Genomic DNA, 14,644 nt, shown 5'->3' on the forward strand with positions numbered 1-14,644 from the left:
AAAAAAAAAAGTGCCATATACAAAAACCAATTCAAAATGAATTAAAGATTTTATTTTAAGAGCTAACATTATAAAAAAATCTTAGAAGAAAACACAGTAGAAAATCTTTATGAATTTGGATTCTTATATGAAAACAAAATATAGGCAAACAAAAGAAAAAAAACTAACCTTCATTAAAATTAAAAACTTTTATTTATTATAGGATACTATCAAAAAGTTAAATCATATATCTGGATAAGAAATTACATGGTAATACAGGACACTCAACAGTGTTACATGCTAGATAGAACCAAAAATATACACCACTGATTTTAACTATAATTCCAATTACTCCACAAACTTAAGTACTTTTCCCATATCAATGCTTTTTTTTTTAAACAAAAGATGTAGTTTGGCTATTTTGCTCAGGCTAGACTCTAACTGCTGGGCTCAAGTGATCCTCCTGTCTTATCTTCCTTAGTACTGGAACTACAGGCTCAGTACCATGCCTGGCTTACTTTTAATTCTTTTATAACTGTCCTGCTTTGGGAATTGAACTCAGGGGTACTTTGCCATTGAGCTACATCCCCAGCCCTTTTTATTTATTTTTAATTTTGAGACAGGGTTTTACTAAGTTGCTAAACTAAACTGGTGAGCCTGACCTTGAACTGGTGATCCTCCTGCCTCAGCCTCCTGTGTTTCTGGAATTACAGAAGTGACCAAATGAATTACTTTTTTTTCCGCCCTGGTCCTGGGGATTAAACCTAGGACCACTCTATTACTGAGCTATACCCCTAACTCTTTTGTTTTTATTTTGAGATGGGGTCTGGCTAAATTACCCAGGCTGGCCTTGAACTTGCACAGGTACCATGGCATCCAACCAACATCTCTTCTAATTGTAAAGATTTTAAGACCATTTTAGTGACCAAAGTTGTAGGAAATAGACATAAAATGTTGAGTTCTTAAAAAAATGCTGAGTTCTTAAGTTTAGGATTAGACTTAATGTCCCACACAATCAAACTGATACTTTAAATATAAGATGAAGTACCATTTCAAGAGTGCAAAAGAAAAATGCGGCAATGGGGAAAGAAAGAAAATAGTGATTTAGGGCTGCTGTTGTGGCTCAGTGGTAGAGTGCTTGCCTTTCATGTGTGAATAACTGGGTTTAATCCTCAGCACTACAAAATATAAATAAATAAAATAAGAGGTATTGTGTCCATCTACAACTAAATTAAAAAAAATAGTGACTTAAAGTTTCTTAGAGGCCATTTGTAGATAATCCTCAGCCCCCTTTTACTGTCACGCTGCATCATATACGAAGCTCTATTTTACATAAACAGCACATTTTGATTCAGTGTTTTTACTTGTTTATAGATCTACCACAGACTATTCTGTGTATGGGTACATATTTTGAAGGTATTATCTTTTGAGGTCGCACATAAATGTTAGTTTTAAGATGATAATTTTTTTTCTCGCAGAAGTGACAGGGATAGAACCCAGAGTTTTGCACATGCTAGGGAAATACTCTTCCACTGAGCTACATTCCCCAGTCCATGGGGGAAAAAAATTATTTCATGGCTTTGTAACTTTGTAAATTATTAAATTGAAGGTTATCGTAATATAAACAGTAAAAATCCCATATTATAAAAACTAAAATAACTTATTTCAAATACATAGACAATTAAGTAACTGCAAAGAATTAGGAAACAAAAAATCAAAAAAAGACTTACTCTTTGATATCACGAAGCTGATCAACATCTTGTGATCTTGTAAAATCTGGATCATGGGCTAGCAGGTGAATCATGTATGGAACTACATATTCAGGCAACAGTGATAATAATTTCTCTAAAGTATAAAATATCATTATTAATAACAGTGATTTTATATAAATTCCTTCTTATGAGTTCTAACCACTTTGGTGATTCAGTTTCCACTTTTCCCCTCAGTTATTTGTAAATTAGAAGCAACATGATATTTAGAAGACACTAAAATACTTATACTTTAATTTCGAAAGATATTCAAGCTTAAAGATATTTGAAATATAGGAAAAAATTATTTACCCTGATATCTGAGAAATGTGTTCAAATCAAACTATATATACAATTACCCAAAACAGTGTGCAGTATAAATAATCAGGACTCAAAACCCAGGGTTATCAGTTTTTAAGTTCATCTTAAGTATAATGATAACATTTTATAAAACTCCCAGTGCTATTATAAATTACAATAGGAATATAAGACTGCCTCTCTCAAAAATTATTCCATTGTCAAGATCTGTCACACTGGGAACTGTCAAGTACTCACCAGTAGCCATAGGATTCTGTTTAATGTATTCTCTGCGTATACTGATGTTTTTTAGTAAACACTGTCGTGCATGTGCTCTTCTCTCCTTCACAGGATCTTTGGCACACAAGGCAAAGATCGCCATGTACTCCAATGGGAGCAGTAACTTTACAAGTGCCTTATGCAGCTTCTGAGCAAATATCTGCCTTACTTGGTAACACTCATCCTATAGCAGCATAGAAACAAAAACACTTAAAAATTGGCAAACATTTACCAAAAAGGGGAGCAATTTCAGCATTTCTGTTTTGTTTTGTAAAATGATAATTATGTTAGGGGAATAAAATAGCAATCTCTTTAGTGCATATATCAATATATTAAATGGACTTGCAGTTATATTAAAGTAAATGAATTTTGAAGAGATATACATGGCAAAAAAAATTTGTTACTTACATTAATAACAAGTGCACAGAGTTGAAATTGTTCTGGAGTAATAATTTCATGGTAACAAGGTTCCTGAGCAAGCTTCATTATGGCACTACCAGCAGCTAATCGCAAGCGAGACATATCAGATTTACTATAAACAAACAAAAAAGAAATAAACATTTCCTATAACCATTATCATTCATAAAAGTGCTTTGATCCCTTTTTGAGTGTATGATACACAGGGTAAAATTTATGCTTAAAATAATATACTGTACAGATACAGGAAAGCTACTTTGAGTCCATGAACTTCACGCAAAGGGAAAAAGGCTAAAATCACTATGACTTTGTGTTAACAAATTTATCTACCTTCCTTTCTCATCATGCTCTAGCTTAATCCACACAGCTAAACAACTTTACTTTTTTTGTGTGTGTGTGTGTGTGGGGGGGGGGTGGTGGTGCTAGGGCTGAACCCAAGGCCTCATGCATGTTAGGCAAGCAGTCTACCACTGAGCCACATACCTAGCCCTAATTTTGCTTACTCTTACAATCAAACTATTTATAATATTAGAAAGAGCAATTTACATCAGGATATCAAGAATATATAATCATTATAGAAAATGTGATTTAAAAAATGAAAACAACTAAAGAAGTAAAAAACATCCAGTATCAATTTTAAATCTATTTTCTTGGGCTGGGGTTGTGGCTCAGTGGTGGAGGGCTCACATAGCAGGTGTGAGGGAGGCATGGGTTAGAGCCTCACCACTACATAAAATAATAAATAAAAATAAAGGTATATAAAGAAATAAACCTATTTCCTACATTGTCTATGCATATACATACATATACACATAATGGATATCTAGCTTAATCTTACAATGTCTGATGAAATGTCAGGGAAGCAGCTAGGAGGGAAGTAGTATCACACAAATAACTCAAAGGAATAGATACAGAGATTAAGAGCCAGTGTCTACCTTAGTACTAGTACCTGGGGCCAACCTCCTTCCAGAAAATGAAGTTTTTAAAGGGAATCTATGAGGGCTTGGCACTCTCACCTTCACTCCATAAACTTATGTAATGTAAATGATAATATGTGACAATGAATGGGATGAACGATAATCTTCCTATTTCAATTTTTTTTCTTGCTTTCTTTTTGTTTTATAGTACTCAGGACAGAACCCAGGGGCACTCTACCACTAAGCTTTTTTGTGTGTGTGAAAAGAGAATAAAAAATATACATAAATATGTATGCAAAACAAAGGATCAATATCCTTTCTCTTTTTTATTTTGAGATAGGGTCTCACTAAATTGCCAACACTGGCCTGGAAATTGTGATATTCCTGCCTCAGTCTCCTGTGTAGCTAGCATTACAGGTACGCACCACCATGCCTGACTTTTTATTTTGAAGACTTTAGGAAATGGGAAGAAAAGTTGGTTTGAATCTACTGGGACTTTTGCTTAGCAGATAAGAGGAAGAAATATGGCATACTAAGATAATTGGATTATTAGACTTGAGTACTGGTTGATTGCACATGCAATGACTAAGGAAGCTGAAGCTTGAGAATTTCACAACACAGTGAGACCTTGTCTCACTAAGTAAAAAAATAAATAAAAAAACAAAAGGGGGTTACTGGATGCTGGGATTACAGCATAGACCAGTGATACACCACCCTGGTTAAATCCCCAGTACCAAAACAAACAAACAAACAAACAAAGAGCACTGGTAACATTGAGACCACTCAAATAGCTTCTCTAGCAGATAAATCATGAATGAATGAAAATAAGAGGTATTATTTTAATGTTTATTTTGTCCCAGAATAATTTTCTATAAGATGAGTCATTGGGGCTTAGAAAAATCAAGTACTTTACACAAGTTCCCAGAGATAATAAATGGAATACTGAGTTGTTTCTAATTCTAGAGTCCAAGCTAACACCATGTTACAAGAAAAATTTAAAAGTCCATGATATTTGTCCATGGTTATTCATTCCCTTATTTTTTCTCATAAATAGTGCTGGAAAAACTTGGTTTGCTACATTTGTGTGCATATTTTTATTATTTCACAAATGTGAAAATACTGGGTTAAAGGATAAGAACTATTTGGCAGTGTGGGTGGGGTGGGGTAAGGTGGAATGGAGGAGGCATGCTACTAGGGATTGAACTCAGGGGCATTGGACCACTGAGCCACATCCCCAGCCCTTTTGTATTTTATTTAGAGACAGGGTCTTACTGAGTTGCTTAGTGCCTTGCCTGTGCTGAGGCTGACTTTGAACTCACTATCCTCTTGACTCAGCCTCCCGAGCTCCTGGGATTACAGGTATGCAGGCCTGCGCTGCGCTCAGCCTCAGCCTTTTTAATTTTAATTTTGAGAAAGGGTCTTACTATATTACTGAGGCTCATCCAAGTTGCCATCCTGCCACTTGAGCCTCCTGAGTAGTTGGGATTATAAATACACACCACTGTGCCTGGCTGGATAAGAACATTTCTAAGGATCTAGATACCACTCACAGGAGTAATGACAGAAGCCATTTGCCTGATTCTACTAAACAAAAATTGCTTTAAAAATATTTTTTCTTCTTGATTTGGTAGGCAAACGGATGATCACTTAAATTTAAATTGTTTTAACTGCATGTAGTGATGTTAAACTTTTTTTTTTTTTTTCAGGTCAAGTGATTATATTTAGTCTTCATCTTTAGTGGGGATTCTGCATATGTGTGATTGATTTGTGTGAGCTCATTACTATATACTATACAGTAATCCTACATTTAATCTTCTCACATCCCTAACCCAGCTCTAATCATCATCACTCTATTCATAAAAGGCTAACCCTTGGCTTACTTTATTTAAGCATTTAGAACCATCTATTGTAATTGCTCATTTTATCTCCTCTAACTAGACTAAATATTCCTTGGAGGGAAGGACTTTTATATCTTTAAATAACACAGCAGGTGGAAGGCTTGTTGTAGCATGTCTATAATCCTAGTGACTTGGGGGGTGGGGTGGATTAAGGTAGGAAGATCCCAGGTTCAAGGCCAGCCTCAGCAATTTAGCAAGATCTTGTCTCGAAATAAAAAATAAAAATGGCTGGAGATGTAGTCCAGTGTAAAGTGCCCCAGGGTTTAACCCCAGCATTAAAAAACCACACACACACACACAGCATTAAAAAACCACCCACACCCTCTCTCTCTCTCTCTCTCTCTCTCTCTCTCACACACACACACACACACACACACACACTCACACACATACAACCCCACACAGCAGTACCTGGTATCTAATAGTGCTCAGCAAATACGAAATGCATAAAGAAATGATTAAATCTCTGTCCTCTAAAACAATTTTTTAAAGAAGGAATGCTTCATAAGCAGAAATCTCTACTTATATCTACTGGTACACCTGCTCCCTAAGTAAACCAAGATTTTTTTCTGGGGTATGGGATACTGGGGATCAAACCCAGGGGCACTCTACCACTGATCTATATCCCCAGCCACTTTTATTTTAATTTTGAAACAGCATCTTACTAATTTGCCCAGGCCTGGCTGGAACTTGGGTTCCTCCCAATTCAGCTTCCCAAGTAGCTGGGATTACAGGTGTGTGTCACCATGCCTGGGATAAACCAAGAATTTGAAAGAAAAAAAAAAGCAATTGAAAAAAATGGGTGTTATTTCCATCTTAAAAAGAACACAAAAGAGATGGGAATTAAAAAGACTTGAAGAGTAGAAATAGAAAGCAATTTGTTTTGTTTCTTTGTATCTGTAGAATACAGTCTCTTCCTCAACTACTAGGTGGCTTTAACTCTTCCTTCTTTGAAGTACCATCGATATTATTATTTTCTTCATATTTAAGACACTACAACTTGTTCTCTCACTTTCTACTACAAGACAAATTTCTTGAAGACAACACCTGATCTTTTTTAAAATAATTTTTTAGTTGTCAATGGACTTTTCTTTCTTTCCTTTCTTTCTCTTTCTTGTGCTGAGGATCAAACTCAGGGTCTCACATGCCAGGCAAGTGCTCTACTACAGAGCCACAACTCAAGCCCTGCAATAACAGATCTAGTTTTTTTCCCCCCCTGCAGTGCTTTTCATGGGATTTTGCAGAGTAGAAATTCAACAAATTTTGTTTGAACCAAAGGTTTGATGTTAACTGTAACACTGGACTACAGTGATTATAGTTAGTTCTTTTATGTTCATAGAAAAACACAGAAACATTACTGAAATAAATGTATTCTAAGAGATGTAAACCCCAAGTGGCTACTAAAGATTTAATTCCAGAGAACCTAGTGCAATTACAACATTCTATATTAATTAGGTAAATAATTCCAATGCAAACTCTTACCAAATATTCTGAGCTAAAAAAATTGGAAAGGAAGAAAAATCTCACCTGATCCTCTTTTGCTCTGTCAGGTCACCCTCACTAACCAACATCGCCGATAATAACCGAAGAGTTGAATTGGCAGATTTAGATTGGTTGTTTTTCATACCCAACAGCCACCTTACCAGAAGTTTAATTGCCTGTACCTATAAAATATTAACATGCTAAAAAAAGAAAGCAACTTACAATTCCAATTAAAGGGAAGATAATTTCTAATAATTAGATTAATGAGCTTACTGAGGTTATATATCTGCAAATTTTATTATACAACTTTAAGTGATAAGTAACAGTCACAATAAAAACTAGTATTTATTCACTATTTACAGTACCAGGCACTTTCCCCAGAGCTCCTTATTTTCAGCAGATAAGGCAACTGAGACACATTACTGGAATAAATAAATTTTGCAACATCTAGCTCCTGAACTCTGATTTTTGACACTAGAACAGTTGCCCAAGATTTTTAAATTATTTGAAAATACATGATTTAAAAATAGCTATTTAGAACAGTGGCTACTAGGCCCTGGGAAAGTTTGAGGAAGGGTGATGGAGACAGGATGGCTAACAGCTATAGGAATGCAGGTGGATAGGAGGAATAACTTATAATGTTCTATAGCATAGTAGGATAGCTCCAGTTGACAATTAGTATTTCAAAATGGCTAGTTGAAAGATGTTCCCGGCCCCGAGAAATAATAAATGTCTAAACTAATTATCTTGACTTGATTATAAATTATATATGTACTGATTAATCACATCCTACCCTGTAAATATATACAATACTATGTGTCAAATAAAAATAAAAAAATCTATTTAAAAATAAATTTGAAACTATTCTTATTAAAAGCAACTATTTAGACAGGATTTCATATTTTCCTCTTTTGTTTTTATACAATTGAAAAACTGAATAAATCATGAAATGTACTTTAGTCTTACTTAACATTCTCACCAAAAAAATTGGGGTTTCCATAATTATTTGTAGCCAGATTTATTTGATCTTAGTATCAGTATACTTACTGATAATCAGGAAAACTAAATTTATAGAATACATGATTATGAAGTAAAACAGATTATAAAAAATGAAATAATCTCATATATTAAATTCCAAGTCCAGCCCTTTAAAAAATTAGCTCTAATAACATTCAATTTATATCTATCAAAAGTCACCAATTTTGTAATAACTGTTATGGTTTGGATGTGAGGTGTCCTCCAAAAGGTCACATGTGAAACAATGCAAGAAGGTCTGAAGAAATAATTGTGTCATAGCCTTAACCTAACCAGTTAATAGCTCTCTGATGTGATTAACTGAGTTTGTTGCTAAAGGCAGGTGGGGTGTGGCTGGCGGGGTGGGGAGTAGTTCATTGGGGGTGTGGCTTTGGGGTATATATTTGTATCTGGTAAGTAGAGTCACTGTTTCCTGATTACCACCCACATAAACTGCTTTTCACAGCCATACTCTTCCACCATGATGTCCTGCCTCACCTAGATCCTCAAGGAATGGAGTCAGCTGTCCATGGTCTAAGACCTCTGAAACCATGAGCCCCTTAATAAACCTTTTCCTCCTCTAAAATTGCTCTGGTAAATTCCTTTTAGTCACAGGAACAAAAAATCTGACTAAAACAACAACCTCTGTCTTTGCTAAGTGAATATGATACATTTGTAGATTTTGGTGAGTCTATCTATAAGATGCCTCTGAGCACCAACTATCCCTGTGTATACCAGCCTTACCACAATTGATTCAGACTAAAGACACTTACATATACAAGGAACAATGAGAACTACAATTTGAGAAGCGTTTTTTTTTTGCTATGGATTTTAAAATAAAGCACCTTGCTGAAAAATGCTAATTGTTAGGTTAAAAAAAGTTACCTATGGACATTCCTTCTTTCAAGTAAAGGTAATGAAGACCTACACAAATTTACCTTTGCTAGTACTTCAGGGGACACCTCTTCATCTGGAGACCACAATTTTCCATTCTTCTCACCTGTTGACTATGGACAAATGAAAAAATTTAGCTTTTATTTTTATTTTTTATTTATTTATTTTTTTTAAAATATTTATTTATTTTTTTAGTTCTCGGTGGACACAACATCTTTGTCTGTATGTGGTGCTGAGGATCGAACCCGGGCCGCACGCATGACAGGCGAGCGCGCTACCGCTTGAGCCACATCCCCAGCCCCAAAATTTAGCTTTTAGAAAGAAAAATTTAAGTTTTTGCTCATTAAGTTTTTCATGCTGAGCAATGCCAAGTTCTGGGAAAGGTTTAAAAAGTCTCAGCAGAGTTTGGAAAAGAAGAACTAAGTTGGAAGAGTCATATTCTCCAAGTTCAAAACTTAACCATAAACCTACATAACCTAGACAAATATAGATAAATAGAGCAATGGAACAGAATAGGGAACCCAGACAACCCTTGTATAATTCCTTTTATATTATAAAATATAATAAATTATATATATATATATATAATAAAATATAATATAATACACCGCCACTGAGCTACATCCCCAGCCTTTTTGAGCCAGGGTTTCATTGAGGTGCTTAGTGCTTTGCTAAGTTGCTGAGGCTGGTCTTGAACTTGAATTTGTGATACTCCTGAGCTGCTGGATTAGAGGTGTATGCTCTGAAGCCAGAATTAGATACACAGTCAGTGTGTGTAAATCAGGTCAGATCAAGGAGGCCAATTTTGAGTGAATTCAGGAAGTTGGAGACTGTCCCCTGAGGGATTGAAATGTTAATTCCTTTAGAGCTCTTCCACCACCCCTATCAAGAACCAGCCCCTGCTCCAACCAGTAGCAAGATAAACAGTCCCAGGAATTTCCTCTCCCTACAGGGAGCTATAAGGTTGTTAATGTGTCCTTTGCTACTCCATCCAGCCCTGCCCCCTTCAGCCTACAGGTTTCCCACCTTTGGGCTCTCCTACAGAGCATTCCTGGGCCTAGTCACTGTATGCAGGAAGGAGAAAGATAAGGAAGAAAGGCAGGAGAATAAAGGAAGCCTAGGGCATATAAAAAGGGCAGAAAACCTTGTTTCTCTGGATACTAGGATACCAGCTATGGCCCCCTTCTCCCTCCGGGGAGAAGTCTGTTACCCTTTTTTAAATAAACCCTGCTTCATATGCTTGCATCAGCGTGCTTCTCTAATGTTCAAACTTCAACATGTGGGGAGGCAGGACTCATCACTGATAACCTGAGGTATCACCACTGTGGCCAATTTGTGTGATTTATTTTTGAAAAGGGGGGCCAAGAATAATCCCTGGGAAAATAACAGTCTCTTCAACAAATGGCACTAGAAAAATTGTATATCCGTAAGCAAAAGAATGAAGCTGGATTATTATACTATATGTAAGCATTACCTTTAAACAAATAAAAAAATCTTTAAGAGCTAAAAATATAAAACTCTTAGAAGACAACACAGGGGAAGAAAGTCCCATGATCTTGGACTGGACAAATACTTTGAAAGGATTAAATATTCAGAATGTATAGTTTTAAACTCAACAACAATCATAGACAACTGAACTTGAATAACAGCTCTCAAGAAGATAAATGGATTGGCAATAAGCATATGAAAAAATAATCATTGACATCATTATTTATCAAGGAAATGCTAAACAAAACCATGAAATACCATTCTACTCCGACTAGCATGGCAATTTTTGAAAAGGAAAACGGTGAGAGTTAGCAAAGACATGGAGAAACTTGAATTCTCACACATTGCTGGCAAGAATATAAAATTATACAGCCACTGTGGAGAATAGTACAGCAGTTCTTAAAAAAATTAAACAGAGAATGATCATGTGTCCCAGCAATTTTATTCTAAAGTACATAGCCAAAAGATTAGAAACAGGGATCTAAATGTTCATATTAACATTTTACAGTGGCCAAGAGATAGAAACAACCCAAGTGTCCAACAGATAAAATGTGGGATATACATACAAAGAAATATTATTCAGTTATGAAAGTGAAGCCAGATTTAAAGTTAGGTAGTCAGTGTAGTTAGGTAAATTGGGTCTAATATCCAGTAAGATCCAAAATGGAGGCCATGTTGAGAATGAATTCCGGGAAAAGCAGAACAACTCTTGGAATGTTAATGTCCCCAAGGCCCAGAGCCCATCCCAAAGAAGTGTTAATGAAACAGCTCCCAGCAAACTGGAAGATGCTGACTCAAAAGTCCTTCCTGCTCAGATTACTTCTTTGGCCCACCTGTGCCCTACCCTTCAGGTCTTCCCACCTACATTCCATCACTGAAAGAACTATAAAAGGGGGAACACATTCGCCTTTCAATGGATTCCATCTCTTGGGTCCCCTTCTTCCTCCGGGAGAAGTCTTTTCTGCTGTCCTTAATAAACTTCTACTTTCCACTCTGACCTGTGTTTCTCTGGTGTTGTACTTCAACACTGGGGAAACAAGGACTCGTCATCGGTCAACAGCAGTCATAGGTCAAAGTAATAAAGTTCTGACATACTACAAGATAGATGAACCTTTAAAATATGCTAAATGAAGCCAGGTGCAGTGGCACATGTGTGTAACCCCAATGGCTTGGGAGGCTGAGGCAGGAGGATGTGAGTTCAAAGCCAGCCTCAGCAACTCAGTTGAGGCCCTAGGTAATTCAGCAAACCCTTATCTCTAAAGGGGCTTTGGATGTGGCTAAGTGATTGAGTGCCCCTGGGTTCAAATCCCAGTACCAAAAATAAATAAAAAATAAAAATACAAAAAAAAAAACATGCTAAATGAAATAAACCAAACACAAAAGAGATAAACTACAATAGGCAAATTAAAGTAAAATAGAGGTTCTAAGGGGGTAAGATAGGAGTTATTGCTTAATGGGTACAGAATTTCTATTTGGGATAATTAAAGAGATCTGGAGATGAATGGTGATGGTGATTAGATAACGAGGAGGATCTAGACAATGTCAGTGAATTGTACACATAAAATAAGAAATTTTATATATATATTATCACAATTAGAAAAATAAGCCAATAATGACCATGTTAAAATAGGATCTATCAGAGAGAATCGCTAATGTGTATACCTGAAGAGAAGTTAAGATAGGAGATTCCTTTTTTTGGCGAGGAGATATTAGGGATTGAACCCAGGAGATGCCCCCAGCACTCTTAATTTTTAATTTTGAGACAGGGTCTTGCTAAGTTGCTGAGGCTTGTCTTGAACTTGATTCTCCTGCCTCAGGCTTCTAAGTTGCTGGGATTACCAGTGTGCTCTCCTTCACCAGGCTAGATAGAATGATTTCAAATGGTCTATAGCACAGTAGGAGAGCTGTGGTGGACAACAATTAATTGAATATTCAAAATAGCTAGCACAAAAGATTTTGGATGTTCTCAACACAAAAAAAATTTATATGCCTGAGATGATAGATATACTAATTACCTTATCTGATCATTACTCATTAAACACATATTAAAAAGTCACTGTACCTCCTTAGTAATAACTATGTCAATTAAAAAAAAAATTTTTTTTTGGTACCAGGGATTAAACCCAGGGATATTTAACCACTGAGGCACATCCCCAGCCCTTTTAAAAATATTTTACTTAGAGACAGGCTCTTGCTGAGTTGCTCAGTGCTTTGATAAGTTGCTAAGGTTGGCTTTGAACTCAGGATCCTTCTGCCTCAGCCGCCTGAGCTGCTGAGATTACAGGTGCTGGCAAGTTCTTAGTAGTGAGGGTTTAAAACTATTTGACTATGTGGAAAGGTTAGAGAAATTTTAGATAATTTGGATTTGTGATAACACTGAATTGAAAGTCACCACACTAATCCATTATGTAAGAATGGTCTGTGTTTATATTCAATAACTCTTTTTTATAATTTAGATCCATTTGGTAAACTAGTGATTCTCCCCACCCCCAAACAATTGTAGTACCAGGGATAGAACTAAGGGCTTTACACATGCTAGGCAGGTGCTCATCCCCAGTTTTCTTTTCTTTTTAAAATTCTTTTAAGACAGAATCTTGCTGCATTGCTAAGGCTGGTGTTTAATTTGCAATTCTCCTGCTTCAGCCTCCCAAGCAGCAGCTAGGATTATAAGCATGTACCACCATGCCTCAGCTAATCCACTTATGTTTTTAACAGTGTTTAATAACACAAAATTCTATCAATCCAGAAAACTGTAAATGATCATTTACAAGTCTGGATAATAGCATTTGACATATACTTTACTTAATGATTCATACATCTCATGTTCTCATTTTTTCTTTTCTTGGTGCTAGGGATTGAACCCAGTTCCTCCACGCATGCTAAGCATACATTCTACTACTAAACTATAACCTTGTCCCTGTTTATTATGAGACAGGGTCTTATTAAGTTGCTGAGGCTTGCCTCAAACTTGTCATACTCCTCCCTCACCCTCATAAATCTGTGGGATTATAAATGTGTTCCACAATATCCATCTTTATTTTTTTTCTTTCTTAAATGTTAACTGTTGAGAGCCACAGTTTAGTTGGAATGACGCCTGGCATTTTGCTAGAGGGAATGGTTGAAAGGTGACCCTGCTCTGGGAATAGGGTGGCTCCGGGATTAGGGCGGATCCTGCTGCTTCGGGCACCCCGCTACTTTGGAGTTCCCTTTGAGTTCTCCCGGGTTCCAGGAGAATTGGGGCGCTGAGCCCATGGAGAGTGTGTGTTCCCTGGAAGTGTGGGTAGAGTGCCTGTGAGAGTTCGGGAATAAAGAGTTGCTGTTTGAACCTACAAGGCTTTTTGGCGGCTTGGTTATCTGTGCCCAGCCAGACTGCGGCAGTTAACTTCTAGTAACAGTGATCTCAAAGTCAGGCAGTTAAATGGAAAATTAGTAAGTAAACAAGAAGGGACAATGTAGAAAAATTTTAAAGGAAAAGAGAGGGGTTGGAGATATAACTTAGCATGCATGAGGTCCTGGGTTCAATCCACAGTTTAAGAAAGAGAAACAGAAATGATGATGTTTTTGTGATAATGATGTAAAAGTCAATATCATGACTCTAAATTTAATTAAACGAGAAACTTACCCTGTCATTCATTAGTAGATCTTTCACAATAAAATTCGCTACTACAGATTTCATTGGGGAAGCAAACTGATCTGGTGCTAACATAGAAATGTGGCCCAGTGAAACTAATGGAGTTATAAGTTGTTCTGGTACATCAGCATTCAGACTTCTACTGAGTGGCTATAAAAATAAAACAGAAAAATTACTAGTTTGTTTCATAAATATGTAAAGATTCTATGGAAACAGATTTCCCTGAGTCTTCCAAATTTATCATGCCCAAATCAGCCTATTTTAATGATATGATAATTTTAACCACATTAGAGATTTGTTTCTTAATTCACCTACTGAAATTTAACAAAATTGAAAAATTGAAGAAAAAAAGATAAAGGAAAAAATTAAGCCCAAGTAAAAGAAGTAAAAATGAGAACATTTCTGCTTCATCAAATCTGCTTTATTTCTAGCCCGTCTACATAAGGTTTGCCATGCTGGTGAATTTCTTATCCTGTGGGGACATTTTAGTGACCTAGAATAATAAAAAGTTAAGAGTTCATGGAGTTTTGTTCATAATCTTTGCAATTCATGATAATAGGACTACTTTTCTAGTAGCAGAATGAATCTAAAAATTATATA

The 14,644-nt window shown here is 36.1% G+C and overlaps 1 protein-coding gene across 3 annotated transcripts in view; it reads right to left on the reverse strand.

The window, feature by feature from the left end:
- The window catches only part of Pds5a (PDS5 cohesin associated factor A), a 143,702-nt gene that overhangs the window by 22,860 nt on the left and 106,198 nt on the right, over positions 1-14,644 (reverse strand). For all 3 annotated transcript variants that reach the window (XM_046451779.2, XM_046451850.2, XM_046451919.1), the window contains exons 21-26: positions 14,036-14,194; positions 8,970-9,038; positions 7,063-7,199; positions 2,712-2,835; positions 2,283-2,487; positions 1,710-1,824 (exon numbers count right to left, since the gene is read on the reverse strand). In XM_046451779.2, the coding sequence (XP_046307735.1) occupies positions 1,710-1,824; positions 2,283-2,487; positions 2,712-2,835; positions 7,063-7,199; positions 8,970-9,038; positions 14,036-14,194 (809 nt within the window). The remainder of the gene's footprint in view (positions 1-1,709; positions 1,825-2,282; positions 2,488-2,711; positions 2,836-7,062; positions 7,200-8,969; positions 9,039-14,035; positions 14,195-14,644) is intronic.

This window comes from Marmota monax, unplaced genomic scaffold (assembly GCF_021218885.2).
Source record: "Marmota monax isolate L192 unplaced genomic scaffold, Marmota_monax_Labrador192_F-V1.1 WCK01_AAM20220418_F8-fsc00025, whole genome shotgun sequence".
NCBI lineage: Eukaryota > Metazoa > Chordata > Mammalia > Rodentia > Sciuridae > Marmota > Marmota monax.